At 40.8% G+C, this 13353-nt stretch overlaps 1 protein-coding gene across 2 annotated transcripts; it reads left to right on the top strand.

Moving 5' to 3' along the window:
- Positions 1-6919: 6919 nt before the first annotated feature.
- On the top strand, positions 6920-12611 carry cgref1 (cell growth regulator with EF-hand domain 1). 2 transcript variants are annotated; one of them, XM_071490011.1, is made up of 7 exons: positions 6920-7298; positions 8106-8199; positions 8477-8551; positions 9828-9901; positions 10267-10391; positions 10526-10627; positions 11313-12611. In XM_071490011.1, exons 1-7 carry the CDS (start codon positions 7289-7291, stop codon positions 11529-11531), a joined length of 699 nt encoding a protein of 232 aa, XP_071346112.1. In that variant the 5' UTR covers positions 6920-7288; the 3' UTR covers positions 11532-12611. The 2 variants fall into 2 exon arrangements, with proteins under 2 accessions (XP_071346112.1, XP_071346113.1); XM_071490012.1 differs by having other exon boundaries at positions 6976-7298; positions 8094-8199; positions 11313-11676.
- Positions 12612-13353: the final 742 nt, after the last annotated feature.

The following is a 13353-nucleotide window of genomic DNA, read 5'->3' as shown; positions in this document are numbered from 1 at the left end:
GGGGCACATCTTACTCAGAATGCACTGTACTCTAAAATAAAACACATACCTTCAAGTCATGAAATAGAATCTGATTAACAGAAAATCGAGCTATAACTGTAAACAAACACATATGATGCTCAGAGACATTATTTATTAAAGAAGTCACATGACATGCCTCACCTGTTCTCATCAGTTTTCTGCCACTGGAGGTCACCTGACCTCTCACCTGTCTGCTTGATTGTTCTTCATTCATTCACTCCTCCTAATTTATTTAAAAACCGCTGCTCAGTAAAAACAGAAGACATGCATCATTTGCTCACATGTCCTGAAACACGAATCTCTAATATAAACTCACTAATGAAAACATTGTCTCACATTTTTAGTCCTCAAATTGTTCAGTTAAAAATAGTTCATCATTCTTTGCCAATTTAAATTTGTAGTACGTACATGTTTACATATTTTCTAGTTGTCAGTAGATTTAGTCTACTCCACACAGGGTGGTCCTCTGAACAAAAGCATAGGCCCACTGATGACTAACACGGGATAGAAATATTATTTCAGTTGAAGTTTATGTGCCTGTGTGTCTGTGTATCCATGAGTCGTGTCTTGTGCAGCAGCAGCTAATTAAGAAATTGATTGCTCAATGATTGCAGTCAGTTTGGTGTATGATAATCAATGATGCTGATACTTAGTCACAGTCAATTTACACAGGGACCAAATATAGTACTCTCATTTCAGCTTATTTTCCCATCATTTGTTACCACTGTTATCCAGTCTGTCTGAAGTGTAAAAATAATTCAAATCCAAATATTCTCCAGCTATGGAATTAAATCGTGTTTCACTAAAAACTCATCTACCAATTAGTGCTCCACTGATGTGAAAACAAGATGCCGTTGAAACAGAATTATTATATTACATTTTGTTAGTTTTACAATTTTGCGGATCATGAAACCAGAGGTATCGTGGAGACCTTTAATTATGAAATCAACAAAGATGGAACAATGGTGATTTTTTAATGGTGTGCAGCTGTATTTACATTCATTCATCAACCCTGAAACACACAGTATCTACTCAGTCTAAAAAAAAAACACTTGTAATTAGAAAGGTTGACTTATACCTTCCAGTCATGAAATGGAACCTGACTTGTAGTTCATAATATTTTAATAGACTGACTATTTATTCAGCAGTTTAAGTCCAGATCGAGCTCTGACAAGCGTGCTCCTTTTTTGTGGTCATGACACACTGATGAGTCAAACTAAAGGGATGCAGTGGAAAGTGAAGAAGTGAAGTTATTAAGCAAAGATTAAAGCTCTACAGAGGTGCGACATGAGAAGACGTAGTGTAGATACAGGAAGTAAAGGGGACCACTTTGACTTCACTCTTATGTGGAAAACAAGTGTGATCCCTCCTGGCCTATCCTGACATTACCATGGCAACAATTTGAATCACCACAACAGCTTCTGGTGAAGATTTTTCCACCATTACGTTACTGCATCTGTATGGACTTTGTATGTACATTGTTTTTATGAGTGGGCCATTACATTGTGTGTGTGTGTGTGTGTGTGTGTGTGTTTCGGTGTGTATTTGCATGAAAGTGTGTGCAGGCCCTATACAGTACATGCAGTACATGTATATAGTTTATGTACTGCATATGTGGGTGTATTTAAGCAGCACAGTTGCCCTCTCAGGTGATTGGTCCTGACAGTGTGGTGCCCCCTCAGATGCCTGTGGAGAAGTGACCCTGGGTCCTCAGGACATCATGTGCTGGCTGGACACAAGCCGGCAATTAGACACCCATGAAGCGGAACTGCCCTCTGTGCGTGTGTTTGTGTGTGTGTGTGTGAGAGAGAGAGAGAGTGTGTATGTGTGTATGTATGCATACTGTATGTGGTATGTGTTTCCAGTGTTCAAGAGAAACATACCCCCTGTGTGTGTGTGTGTGTGTGTGTGTGTGTGTATGTGAAGCCACTGTAACGAAATTAGTGCTTCCTCTGGTTTTCCAGTCGTAATGACCTGAATCCCAGAGGAATTAGCTCGTGGAATGTGACAGCAACTACTTCAAACAAACTCATACTATGGAATTATGAGTCGCTGTGTGTGTGTGTGTGTGTGTGTGTGTGTGTGTGTGTGTGTGTAAAGTATAAGGGCCCTTATACTTTGTCCATCTGTCTAATCCCGACTTGTCTCTACAGTATCTTAACTGTTTTCTTTACTAAATGTTTTCTTGTTGTCACACAGCTTCTCATCAGCTATTACTGTTCAAATCAAGCTGTTTTTACCACAAAGTCAGTTTGAACAACCTCCCGATGTGGTACGACTTGGTAGCATACATTTCCTGATGGCTCAGAGTTGAAAAGTTGAAAAACTTGAGCAGTTATACATTTCAGCATTTTGTTTACTACATCCATCCATCCAACATCCATGTTTGCTTTCAGTCAACAAGCAACAGTGTTCTCACTTGAACAGCAACCATAACATTTGCACAAATTCCCACATTAAGAATGCGACCTCACGAATTCAATTAATGCAACTAGTGTGTCTGCGGCACTAAAGTTAGCAACGCTCCGCTACTTCTCAACACTTTGTATTGTTAAGCAGGTTACTGCTAATACTTAAAATAGTTCCAGATTGTGCAGTAACAAAACTTTTTGTCACAGCCTCAGATGAAGCGTTCACATGGTGACAATGGCTGCCGGTGTTGTTGTGGGAAGCCCATGCAGTGACTATCAGTGTTAGGAGGACATGTCAGTGTGAGCAGCAGTGACCGCTAATCACAGTACGTGTCTGTTGATATTATATTGGGGTACAGGGTTAAAAATAGCTCACATAGTTTTGATTGCTGGGGCCACAGAATAGTGAAACCTAATCCTTGTTACATAACTGAATGGAGAGTGCGTGTGTGTGTGTGTGTGTGTGTGTGTGTCCGCCAGTGTACAAGCTTGTGTGAGTATGCATGCGAGTGCACTTGGGCTATGTTAAAGACAAACAGAGCCATGCAGTTGCGTGACATGGTGCTGGGAAGTGGGAACAGCAGTCGGAAAATACCAGCAGGAATTTTGTCAAATTTTAAAAGGGGAAAAAAAAAACTTGCAAAAATATTCCTGCCATGTGTAAACAAATATCTGTAACATGCAGCGTGTCCAAAGCAAATAACTGTCTGCCATGTTAGAGGATCTGTGTGAGGGAGTCTTGCTCACCTGTACTTCCACTGGACACTGGAAGTTGACTCTGGGATGGGACCTGAAATGTCACTGTCACAGGACACAGGATGGTACTGCACCTGTGACATTGCTATCCTAAACTATTAACATGCCTTATAGTATACAGTACATTTTTACCACTCTTCCTTTCTAACTTTGTTTTTCTCAGACTCTCTTCATCCCCTCCTGTTGTTACTTTTACAGCTGTGTTTGTTTACTTTGGATGTGGGTCACAACTGTCCCTTCGGCCCACACTTTCCCCCTCCCCTTCCCTCTTCAATTCTCTTTTGGGTTAAATGGGTAAAACTGTAAGCTGTATAAGGTTCCTAAAATCACACTGTATGTCAGGACAAAAACCAAGCATTGAAGTCCAAGGTCTGCAGACCTCTGTGATGAAACTGTGGCGAGGCATAGATCAGGGCAAGGGGGCGAAACCATTTCTAAAGCCCTGAGTGTTTCCAGGAAACACAGTGGCCTCAACAATTCTGAATGCTTTCTACAGTCACCGTGGGTCCACCCAACTTTAACCTGATGATGTTGAAGCTCTGCTACTCTACATCGTGCCGCACCAGGCTCCACAGTAATTTGCACCAGAGGGAGACCAGGCATCTCTGTGGAGGGGCGGTAAGGCCTCGTCAGGATTCTGCAGTGATGCAGTGGCCCTCCGCTCTCACTGACTGCCTGAAAATGATCTAGTTGAGAAATTTGTGTGCATCAGATGCTCACGTGGACACGGACAGGTTGCTGCTTGCTTGCTTGCTTTTGCCTTGGACAGCAAACCAACCTCTGCAACCGGAAACCACATCATCCCACAGCACGGGCAGCCTAATTATGCTGCTGCCGTTACTCTGGTGTTTTCTATTCAACCAAAGAAAACACATTTGAAGCAGCAGGAGACTTGTTTTAACAATAGTACGGTCCAATTTTCTGCATCATGTGTCCGTCTCTCTGTCTGTTTGGCTGCTGTGCGTGAGAGTGAAAAGTGTTTTCTAAATGAAATGCACTACCCTTACACACACACACCCTCTCTCTCTCTCACACACACACAAACAGAGATAGTAGGCAGCAGCTCATGTTAACAATTACAGAGTAATCTCCCTTCCTGTAAGTGAGTGTCAGTAGGATGTTTATGTACCAACCAGCTGTGAAATAATGAGCCACCACAGTGCTAAGCCACTCAGTGAGTCACGCAGAAGAAGATTTTTGAGTATATTTGTGCACTTTTATGCATGTCACCAGTTTTTGTCTGGTTATAAAGGTGTGACTGGTCTTTCCTACTCACAGGTTTGGGCCTCAGAGTTTAAAGTGGAAGGTCAAATACTATCCTCCTTGACCTTTATATTTGTGTGCAACTGGATCAGTATGGTTGAGTGTGTTTTTGTGTTTCTTTCCATTCAGCAGGTGCAGCTCCACTCATTCTGACTCACTTTATGAGTTTCATGTGAACATGCTTCAGATGCTTAATGTTTCATTTCTATGCATATGTGAGTTTGGGTGTTACAATCATGATGTGAGTCACTGCTCAAGTATACATATATTTATAATGGAATACTGTAATGCTGCCCTAATACAAACACTATAGACTCAGTCGGCAAGGAAATGTTGACATAAAACACAAATAACTAAATAAAGCAATTCAAATGACAAACAAACCAGAATATTGTTATGAGGTTGACTGAAGTGTGCTAGTAAAGGCCAACCTGAGATGTTGACTGCTGAGGAGTCACAGGTTGGTTTTGCAGCATTTAGTCTTATTTTTATGGTCTTATTCCCCTGCATGCATCAACTTTAATTTTTCAGATGGGCCTCAGTTGCACTTTTGACCACAGTCGGCAGAAACCACAATGTAAGTACAAACCAGAATTAAAACGCTTTCCCATTTTTCTCGGCTAACGTGGGAGCAGTTTGGTACTGTCCTTCAACCACAAAGCTCAAGCCTCAAAAAGATGGATATCTCCTTGGGGACCAATGACTATCCCAAAATGATGTGATCAGGAAAGGGCTCAGTGACACCGGTCTGCAGTATGAACTGAGCTACTGTCACGCTGAACTGCTGAACAGCGGATCTCTGGGTAATAGTAGTAGAGGAAAACTACAATTCGAATGCATGCATATAAACACACACATTGCATTATACTGTGAGTAAATCAATTCTTATTTTAAACAATTTCTTATCTTGTATCTCACTCAGATTTCCTCTCTCTCACTCTTACTACTTTTTCCCCCATGTACTGGAGTGAGACTATCAGCTTTGGTACTGTATGTGTGTGTGCGTGTGTGTGTGTGTGTGTGTTATCATCGCACTGCTGTTTCGCCACCTCAATAGAATTTTTCTATTTTTAGAAATTTGAGTGTAAGGTCTGGCATTACTTCATAGGTCAAGGGAGACAGAGACACGAGGGAGGAAGGCAGATGGGAAACAGATAAAAAGACACAACTGGAGGGAGTGAGGTGATGTGGGAATGATGGAGAAATAAAACACTGCCTCTAAACAGAGCCTCCTAGACCACCAACATGACTCGCACGTTCAACACTGAGACTGTAGGTCATGTTGTGCAGCACATTAAACTAAATTTTTCCAGTATGCATTCTTTAAAATGTTGCATATTTTTTTCCTTTCACAATAAACGACCATTTTTGGATGTTAAATTTTAAATAAAGGTTTTAGATTGAGTCCAGAGACCCAATGAACTAATCTGTGTAAAAGTGGTTTACTTGAGGGTTTAGAGATACCATGCCAACATATCATACCCTCACCCTTAAATAATAAGAACCTCATAGAATCAATAACTGAATAACTGAACTCTGTTGTATTGTTGTGTTGGTCTTAGGCTGAGAAGCCTTAGTCAAAATGTAACGGTAACATTTTTATGATTAAAATCCCAAGATGAAAGATACAGATCCACGTATTTACTGTAACATAAAGTTCAGAACACACACTGTCTGGCTGCTTCACTGTTTAGACACCAGCAACAGGGGTGTGAAGCATTTTCCCTTTGGGACCAATGTAAGATCTCGAAGGTGTCATGTCGAATGAACATTCATCAGTGCTATGTGAGTCACAGAAAACAGATCACACTCCCTGGGAGCCGGTAGAAGATCAGTATGATAATTAATTTGCACAACTATGACATAATATTAACTTACCTTGACCTGGTGTGTGTGTGTGTGTGTGTGTGTGTGTGTGTATGTGTGTGTGTGTGTGTGTGTTGCTGACGTGAAATTTGTAATGATAATTTTACAATTACCGGTATATGTTTACATAATATATCTATGGTATAATTCGATCCTTATTGACCTAATCGTCTTATTCATTATGTTGTGCAGTTGTGAGCATGAGAGGCAATTCAAATAGAGTAACTGGGACATCTTGTGGTCAAATATCTGCAGTACAGTGCTTACTTCTAACATTTACTCCCTCTGGCTTTGTGTGTATCTGTTTGTCTTAACAGAATTAAACACACTTCATGTATTCTGTAGGAGAAAGGTGTAAACACTTTATTTTACACCATATGTTTTACAGTTATTACTTTCACTTCCTACAATATAACTTTTACTGGTTGTGAGTCTTTATAATGTTACTGTGTGTGTGCGTTTAGTTCTCAATAGGGCTGTTACTGTTGAAAAGTTGAAAATGCTGTTTTGAAATTATGGCTGCTGTGTAAAAGAGTATCGGTCCCTGCCTCGCTGGCTGTATGTGCCGGTTCGACATGTTCTGACTCAAACGACCCTGCGCCGCGGAGCCCGTGAGCGCATCGCACGGCTCCTCCCGGTCTACCGGAGTCTGACCGGCGGTGTGGACGTGGCGCGGCGCAGAGCCCGGGGAGAGGCGCACAGACACGGAGGCTTTCCTGCGCAAACTCGCTGACACGACAGCGGCTCTGCTCTTCCACGTGGACCCTGTCATTGACCAAAACACGCTCCGGGCTCCGTGGAGGCCCCGGGGGCGGAGGCGTGGGAGGTGGGTGCATGTGCCACCACCGTTGCGCAGTGCAGACCGGGAGGCGCTAGCAGGGCGGTGCGGGACAGAGGTGTTCTCCAGATGTGAACCCTGTGGAAGCGAAAACCTGCCTGAGTTCAAGCTTTCTGCTGTCCACACATCCACCATGCTGACAGGTAGGCTGCTCATCACACATTTACAGTATCAGCCGGGATTTATCGGCTGCAGCTCAGCCATGCTGAGGTGTGTGTGTGTGTGTGTGCTACTTCAGCCCAAATTAATATTTAATCTTCACGCATCTTCATAAATGCGAATTCAGCTTTTTTTTTTTTGTTCCAAGTCGAAGCAGGAAGACGAGCGGTATAGCAGGAACTATCAGGGTTTATTCTGCCGCTGTCCAGGCTGTAATAATGCAGTCAGCTGTGGGTCATGTGGGGCTGTGTTAGCATCGCTGCAGCTTCCTCCTGTAGCTGGTTTATTAGTCTGTGTGTTTCAGTTGGGATAAAGCAGCGCCAGGCCCGTAATTTCCCTGAATGGACCAAGGGGTCTGTCGTGTAGCTTGCAAAGACTGCAGCACCGCTTTATTTATTCAGTGATTGATTTTGATTTGCAGGCAGTGGGTGTGACATGTGGACTGACCATTTGAAACAGCTAACGGTACAGATGACCACTGGGTTTGCAGATACATAGAAGCCATGTGGAAATTCACCTTTGTGCACATCATGCAGCCATCACCCCTCAACCACTCCTATGTTTCCAACAATAATTATTTGGAAATGTAATTTATATTTTATTCCAACCATTAAATATCTTGAGTCACCAGTTCTGTTGTGTCTGTGCTTATTTAGTTGAATGCTCTGATGCTTTATGTATTTAGTTATGTGGTAAGAGTGTCGACTGTTTGTAGGTAAATTCATGACGGTGGCCTTAAAGATGTGATGTGAGGTCATAACATGGCTGTGTGCTTGTAGGTGTGTTCATAGAGTCTCCCCTGGGCAAGTTTGTCCCATGTGTCCTCTACCTGCTCGTGCTCATACACCTGTGCCTGGCTGCGCCAGGTTTAACAGGGACACAAAGGTAAACCCACCTCCCTACTCACCCAACTTCACTCTCTCTGTCTTTTTCTTTCTTTCTTTGTTTTTTCCACACAAAACTAAATGTTAATCATTCAAGTAAATGCTTCATGATTTTTTTGTCATAAGTGATACATTTGTCTTGTCTTAAGAAGTGGATTTCTACAATAAACATATCACCAAGGGCTGCAATATCAGAAAGGCCAAGATTTGTAACACTGGATAAAAAGAGGCTTCTTGATTGATTTTTTTATTTCAGTTTTTATTTGTTTATCCCACAGAGAGGAAACAGCGGACGGCCATCCTCCGTCCATAGCACTACCCAATCCCTTTGGCTCTGGGGAGGAGGACCGCAGGTGAGTTATGCAGTCTGTTTTAGTGGACTTAGCAGCCACTGTCTGGTCACCATATGGACTTTGGCTGCTGTGTTGTGCTAATGATGTGGCCCGCACCATGTACCGATAAGATTACATGTGCAGTAACGCTGCTTCATGTTGCAACTATGAAATAGGTTTTCTGTTACTGTACAGTAGAATGTGCTGACCTGTGAAGGATCACAGGTCTAATTTAATCAGGGAACAAAGTAAGAGAAGTACTAACCACTTTCTGGACTTAGTGCCACAGTGTGTTGGTGACAGTGTGCCCGCAATTTATTTCTGCTGGCTGATAAAATTTAATATATGTGTACACTGCTCTGTCATATTGTTCGACTGAGTCTATTGAGTGTGTGACCAGACAAACGTTTGTCAGCTGTGCAGAATTGCAGCTGATGGGATCTGCACCTCCCTCAACAAACAATGCACATGGATTCACAGGAGCCCCGTGGGCAGTCTGAGTAGAGACAGAGGGCAGTTCTGAGGTGTTTGACCATGCTGCCATCGTTGTGACCTATTGCTTCATCTATGACCTGTGCATGGGATTAAACTATTGTAATATAATAGGCAAAGGATACCACAAGAGTCATCTCAGGGGTTTCCTATATGTCTTGTCTTAGACATGTATCTTTAATGCTTTTTATGTCTTATGTAGTACTCAATGAATTGAAAGGGGCTATACAAATGAGCTTGCCTCGCGTAGACACTGAAAATATCTGATTTAATCTTTAAGCAAAAAGTGTCTCCACCTAAGCAGGGCAACCTGAAACAGCACCGCTACCCATACAGAGTAAGAGAGGCTCAAAGCTTCTGTAAGTATCACTGGGACCCCAAGGGTGTTTTCTTGCCATCTGCCTCATGTAAGATGTGATAGATTCCAAATAAATGAACATTTTGATGAGGTGGCACCTCCTCCTGCTACACTGAGACATGTGTGAAGTAGCCTAATATTCTGCCCTCTTGTGGCTATATATCATACAGCATCACCACTGGACCTAAAGTACCACTCAGCCTGCTTATGAATGGTCAAGAGTCAATATACAAAAATACCAAAGGGAGATTTTAAACAATCCACTCAAGATATTTTAATCCTAAATGTGACCTTCACTTTTGCCTCTCACAGCTTTTGCAGCCAGTCTCATATGTTATCTGCAGTAGACTCAGTTCTTGCAGGGTTGAAAAAATCCTCACTGTTAATTTTTGTCTGTTAATGTTTTATTGATGGACTGAAATGTCTTGTGTGCTGTGTGTACCCCAGGTTGCTGCAGAGTTACATTCAATCCAGTCTGAAGGATGGCCAAGGAGGACCAGAAATCAGCACCTGGGAGCAAGGTAGATAACTCCACCTACTGCTGTTGCACCTGTATAAGATCTGACACTTTCTGATCATCACCAAATACATAGACTCTAATCCTACAGACAGCTACTTACTCAAATATGTAAGAACGTCTCAGGTTCTAATAAAGTCATTTTCTGTGACTTTTTAAAATCTTCTTTAAGTTGATGACCAGAGATTCTCCAAACGTTTTGTCTGTGATTCTGGTAGAAGGCCTATGTCCCATATAATCAGTTGTTAACGTCACTTAAATTGTCTTTGTGTGTAAAGAGTAAAGCATTTTCATACTGAACATCCTCCACAGCAGCAAATCAAATGTGTCTGATTTTAAACGTGTCCCTCTTCTCCTGTCGTGTGTCAGAGGTTTTCTTCTTGTTTCGCCTGTATGACTACGATCGCAGTGGGTTATTGGACGGCTTGGAGATGATGAAGCTACTTTCGGACTATAGCTCCCATCATACACCTGGAGCACAGGCCAATGAGTTGGTGAGGAGGAGTGGCTGTAGGGGTGTGTGTGTGCTGTGTGTTTCAACTGCCGTTGTATTTGTGTGTAGTTGTACATATCTAACCTATCTATCTAACTGTGTGTGTGTGTGTGTGTGTGTGTTTTCTGAGTGCAGGTGGTGTCTATGGTAGATTTTTTACTCCAGACTCAGGATGCAAACCAGGACGGCCTATTGGCCCCATCAGAGCTGCTCTCTCCTTCATTACCTCACACACAGGTATTGTGCTCACGTACGCACTCACGTCTATTCATGCAAACACACTCTTAACTCTTTCTTATCTAGTGTAATGATTACCTTTAAGCTAAATTATGGGGTAGTCTGTTCAAGCATTATGATTGTATAGTTTCAAAAAATCTGTGATTAATTGAACTGTTGTGATTTTTTTTTTGCATATCTACTGGTGCAACATGTAGTAACCACCAAAAAATACAATGTTATCAGAAGATAAAACTTAGAGGATTTTGATATATAAATATGAGAAATTAAATCTTTTTTATTTTAAACATGAAGTTTTATGCCTTACATAGGCAATAGAGGTTTGACAAAGTAATCCCACCTCAAGGTCCACTTACTAATTATTTCAAATTTATAAAAAAAAGTTAGTAAGTTATTGAAATTGAGATTGAGATTGAGATTTAATTAAATAAAAGTATGTTATTATACCAAAAATCAGCATTCATATTGAAAAATTTACTTTAATTTTGAAATTTCCCATCGTGATAAAATTGTTAGTTTTTCTTCTTTACCACCAATTAATATGTATATAGAGGTAATGTTACATTTTATTGTGCATTTTATTTTGGTTTACTGAGCTGAATCTAGTTTTATTTACAGCTGAATTTGTTGTTGACTGCAGCAATGTTACATCACACTTTCTAACTCACTCAATGCACCTCACCAGGAACAGGAGGCGACAGTGGAGGAGAAACTGTCAAACCCTAGTACTGACGAGGAGAAGGCAGGAGCAGCAGAGCAGAGGGAGGAGGCTCATGCAGACATTCAGCCTCAAGAGGAAGAGCAACCTCAACATGAAGTAGATGAACAGAATGGACAACAACTCCCAGAAGCCCCAGCAGTAGATCAGGGAGCCCCTGTACATCAGGGACAACCAGAGATATGAATGCCCAAAAATACACACAGGTCTCTTAGGTCTTGCCTGTAAAAGACTGACTACAGGGTTAAAAGTACCACTAACACCTGAGAGAATGTCATAGTTTTCATCCCCACAAATGGAGCTGAATTCTGAGATTTTACAGTCCATTTCATTGGGGTGTTAAACATGTAGATGGTTGATGAAAAGATGTATGTTTTGAAAGTATTCCTGTCACTGTATTGGAATACTCTTTCTACAGCCAAAACCTATTGGTTTCATTATGAATACAAAGATATCTTGAGCTGTATCAGAACAAGTTCTGAATTTAAGATGCAATATTATCCATATTAGTAAAATGGAAGCCACGGTTGATCGAGATAAGTGGTTTTGAATACTTTTTCTTCTCCCAGCGAGTGAAACGGTCACGGTAATTTGTTAGTTATAAGATGTGCTCAATTTTTTTGCTTTATTGTATTGATTTACCCCTTTCTCTCATACCTAAACATATTTGCATATTTTTTATGTGTTTGTGTTTTTCTATATACAGACTTTTTGTTTCATGTACACACTGATTGGCCTTATTGTGTCTGACCCATTCTAGGCTTGTCGCAGTTATACACCAGAAGTTCATCTGGACTGTTATTTATTGAAACTGGTCTCATTTACAGGCAGCTCGGGTGTGCTGCGGAGAAAAAACACATTTTATTATGCAGTATTGGCCAAGCCTTTATTTCTTTTGATGCGGTTGCGTACAATCCAGTAAGTAATATATTTTGATGAGGATTTCAATGTGCCTGAATGAGTTGAGAACAGTCTGCTATCGCCTGTCTTTAGGCTACAGGTTCATAAATTCTCAGCCTTACAATAAAGGACAGGAAAGCCCCATTGAAATACCATTAGATGTTATCTATTATTAAATTCAAATCTTAATCCGCATACCTGAAATATGTTTACAGTATGAAAGGGTTTACTGTGTGTTGTAATTTTTGTTTACCTTTTTAACCATTTATGCATTTATACAGCTGGAGGTAATAAAGCAAACAAACAAAATATGCAAAGTTGAGTGAACAAAACAAATGAATGCATGAATAAAAATCTGGATTTTGAGACAGTAAATGTTTTTCTTGATATACAGTACTGTGCAAACATTTTAAGAACGTTGTCATTGGAGATGATCAAACAGTGTACATGAATAAATGAGGGTCAAGACATCATGGCTGCAGAATGAACCTGCGTGCCATTTCCCAATACCAATTAGTCTTAGTGGTTAACGTTTAAAATCTAATACTATTTCTACAGATGCTTAAAATCAATCTAATTAAAACCCAGCACAACACAAAGAGAAGTGAAAAGAAAAAAGAAGTTTATAATATTTATGAATGAGACCATTTGTCTGCAATGAATAAAATGCTGAACAGCAACTAATGTAATAGATCGCATGTATTTTCCATCACATCATACATTAATTAGGTAGGGGTGAACTGAAAATATTTTTTTATAAATTTAGTGTGACAGCATTAAATCCATAGGTTTAGGCAAGTCCTCAAAGATGCGTAGAACAACCTACCTGTAGAGTACCTTGAGACACTGTGTGTAGGAGTACCAAGGAGAACAAAGGGCGGCTACATCAAAGACTGATATCATTTAGATTTACTGCATGTTTTACAGCATTATCCTTTCCGACCATCCTCACTTAACTTTAAATGCATAAAACCTTTGCATGGTAGGTGTATTTAACCAAAATATTGAGAGCAACCTGTACATCACATGCAAAAAGATGAGGTATAGTGTGTGTTTTAAAGTAAAAAGACTGGCACTGTGCAGCGATATCTTAAAGTGTGCCTGTCTT

This window comes from Trachinotus anak, unplaced genomic scaffold (assembly GCF_046630095.1).
Source record: "Trachinotus anak isolate AG129_WGS33_773 ecotype Australia unplaced genomic scaffold, CSIRO_AGI_Tana_v1 ptg000011l, whole genome shotgun sequence".
Taxonomy (NCBI): domain Eukaryota; kingdom Metazoa; phylum Chordata; class Actinopteri; order Carangiformes; family Carangidae; genus Trachinotus; species Trachinotus anak.
The sequence above is the reverse complement of the archived record's forward strand: the minus strand, read 5'-3'. Positions and strand labels throughout refer to the sequence as shown.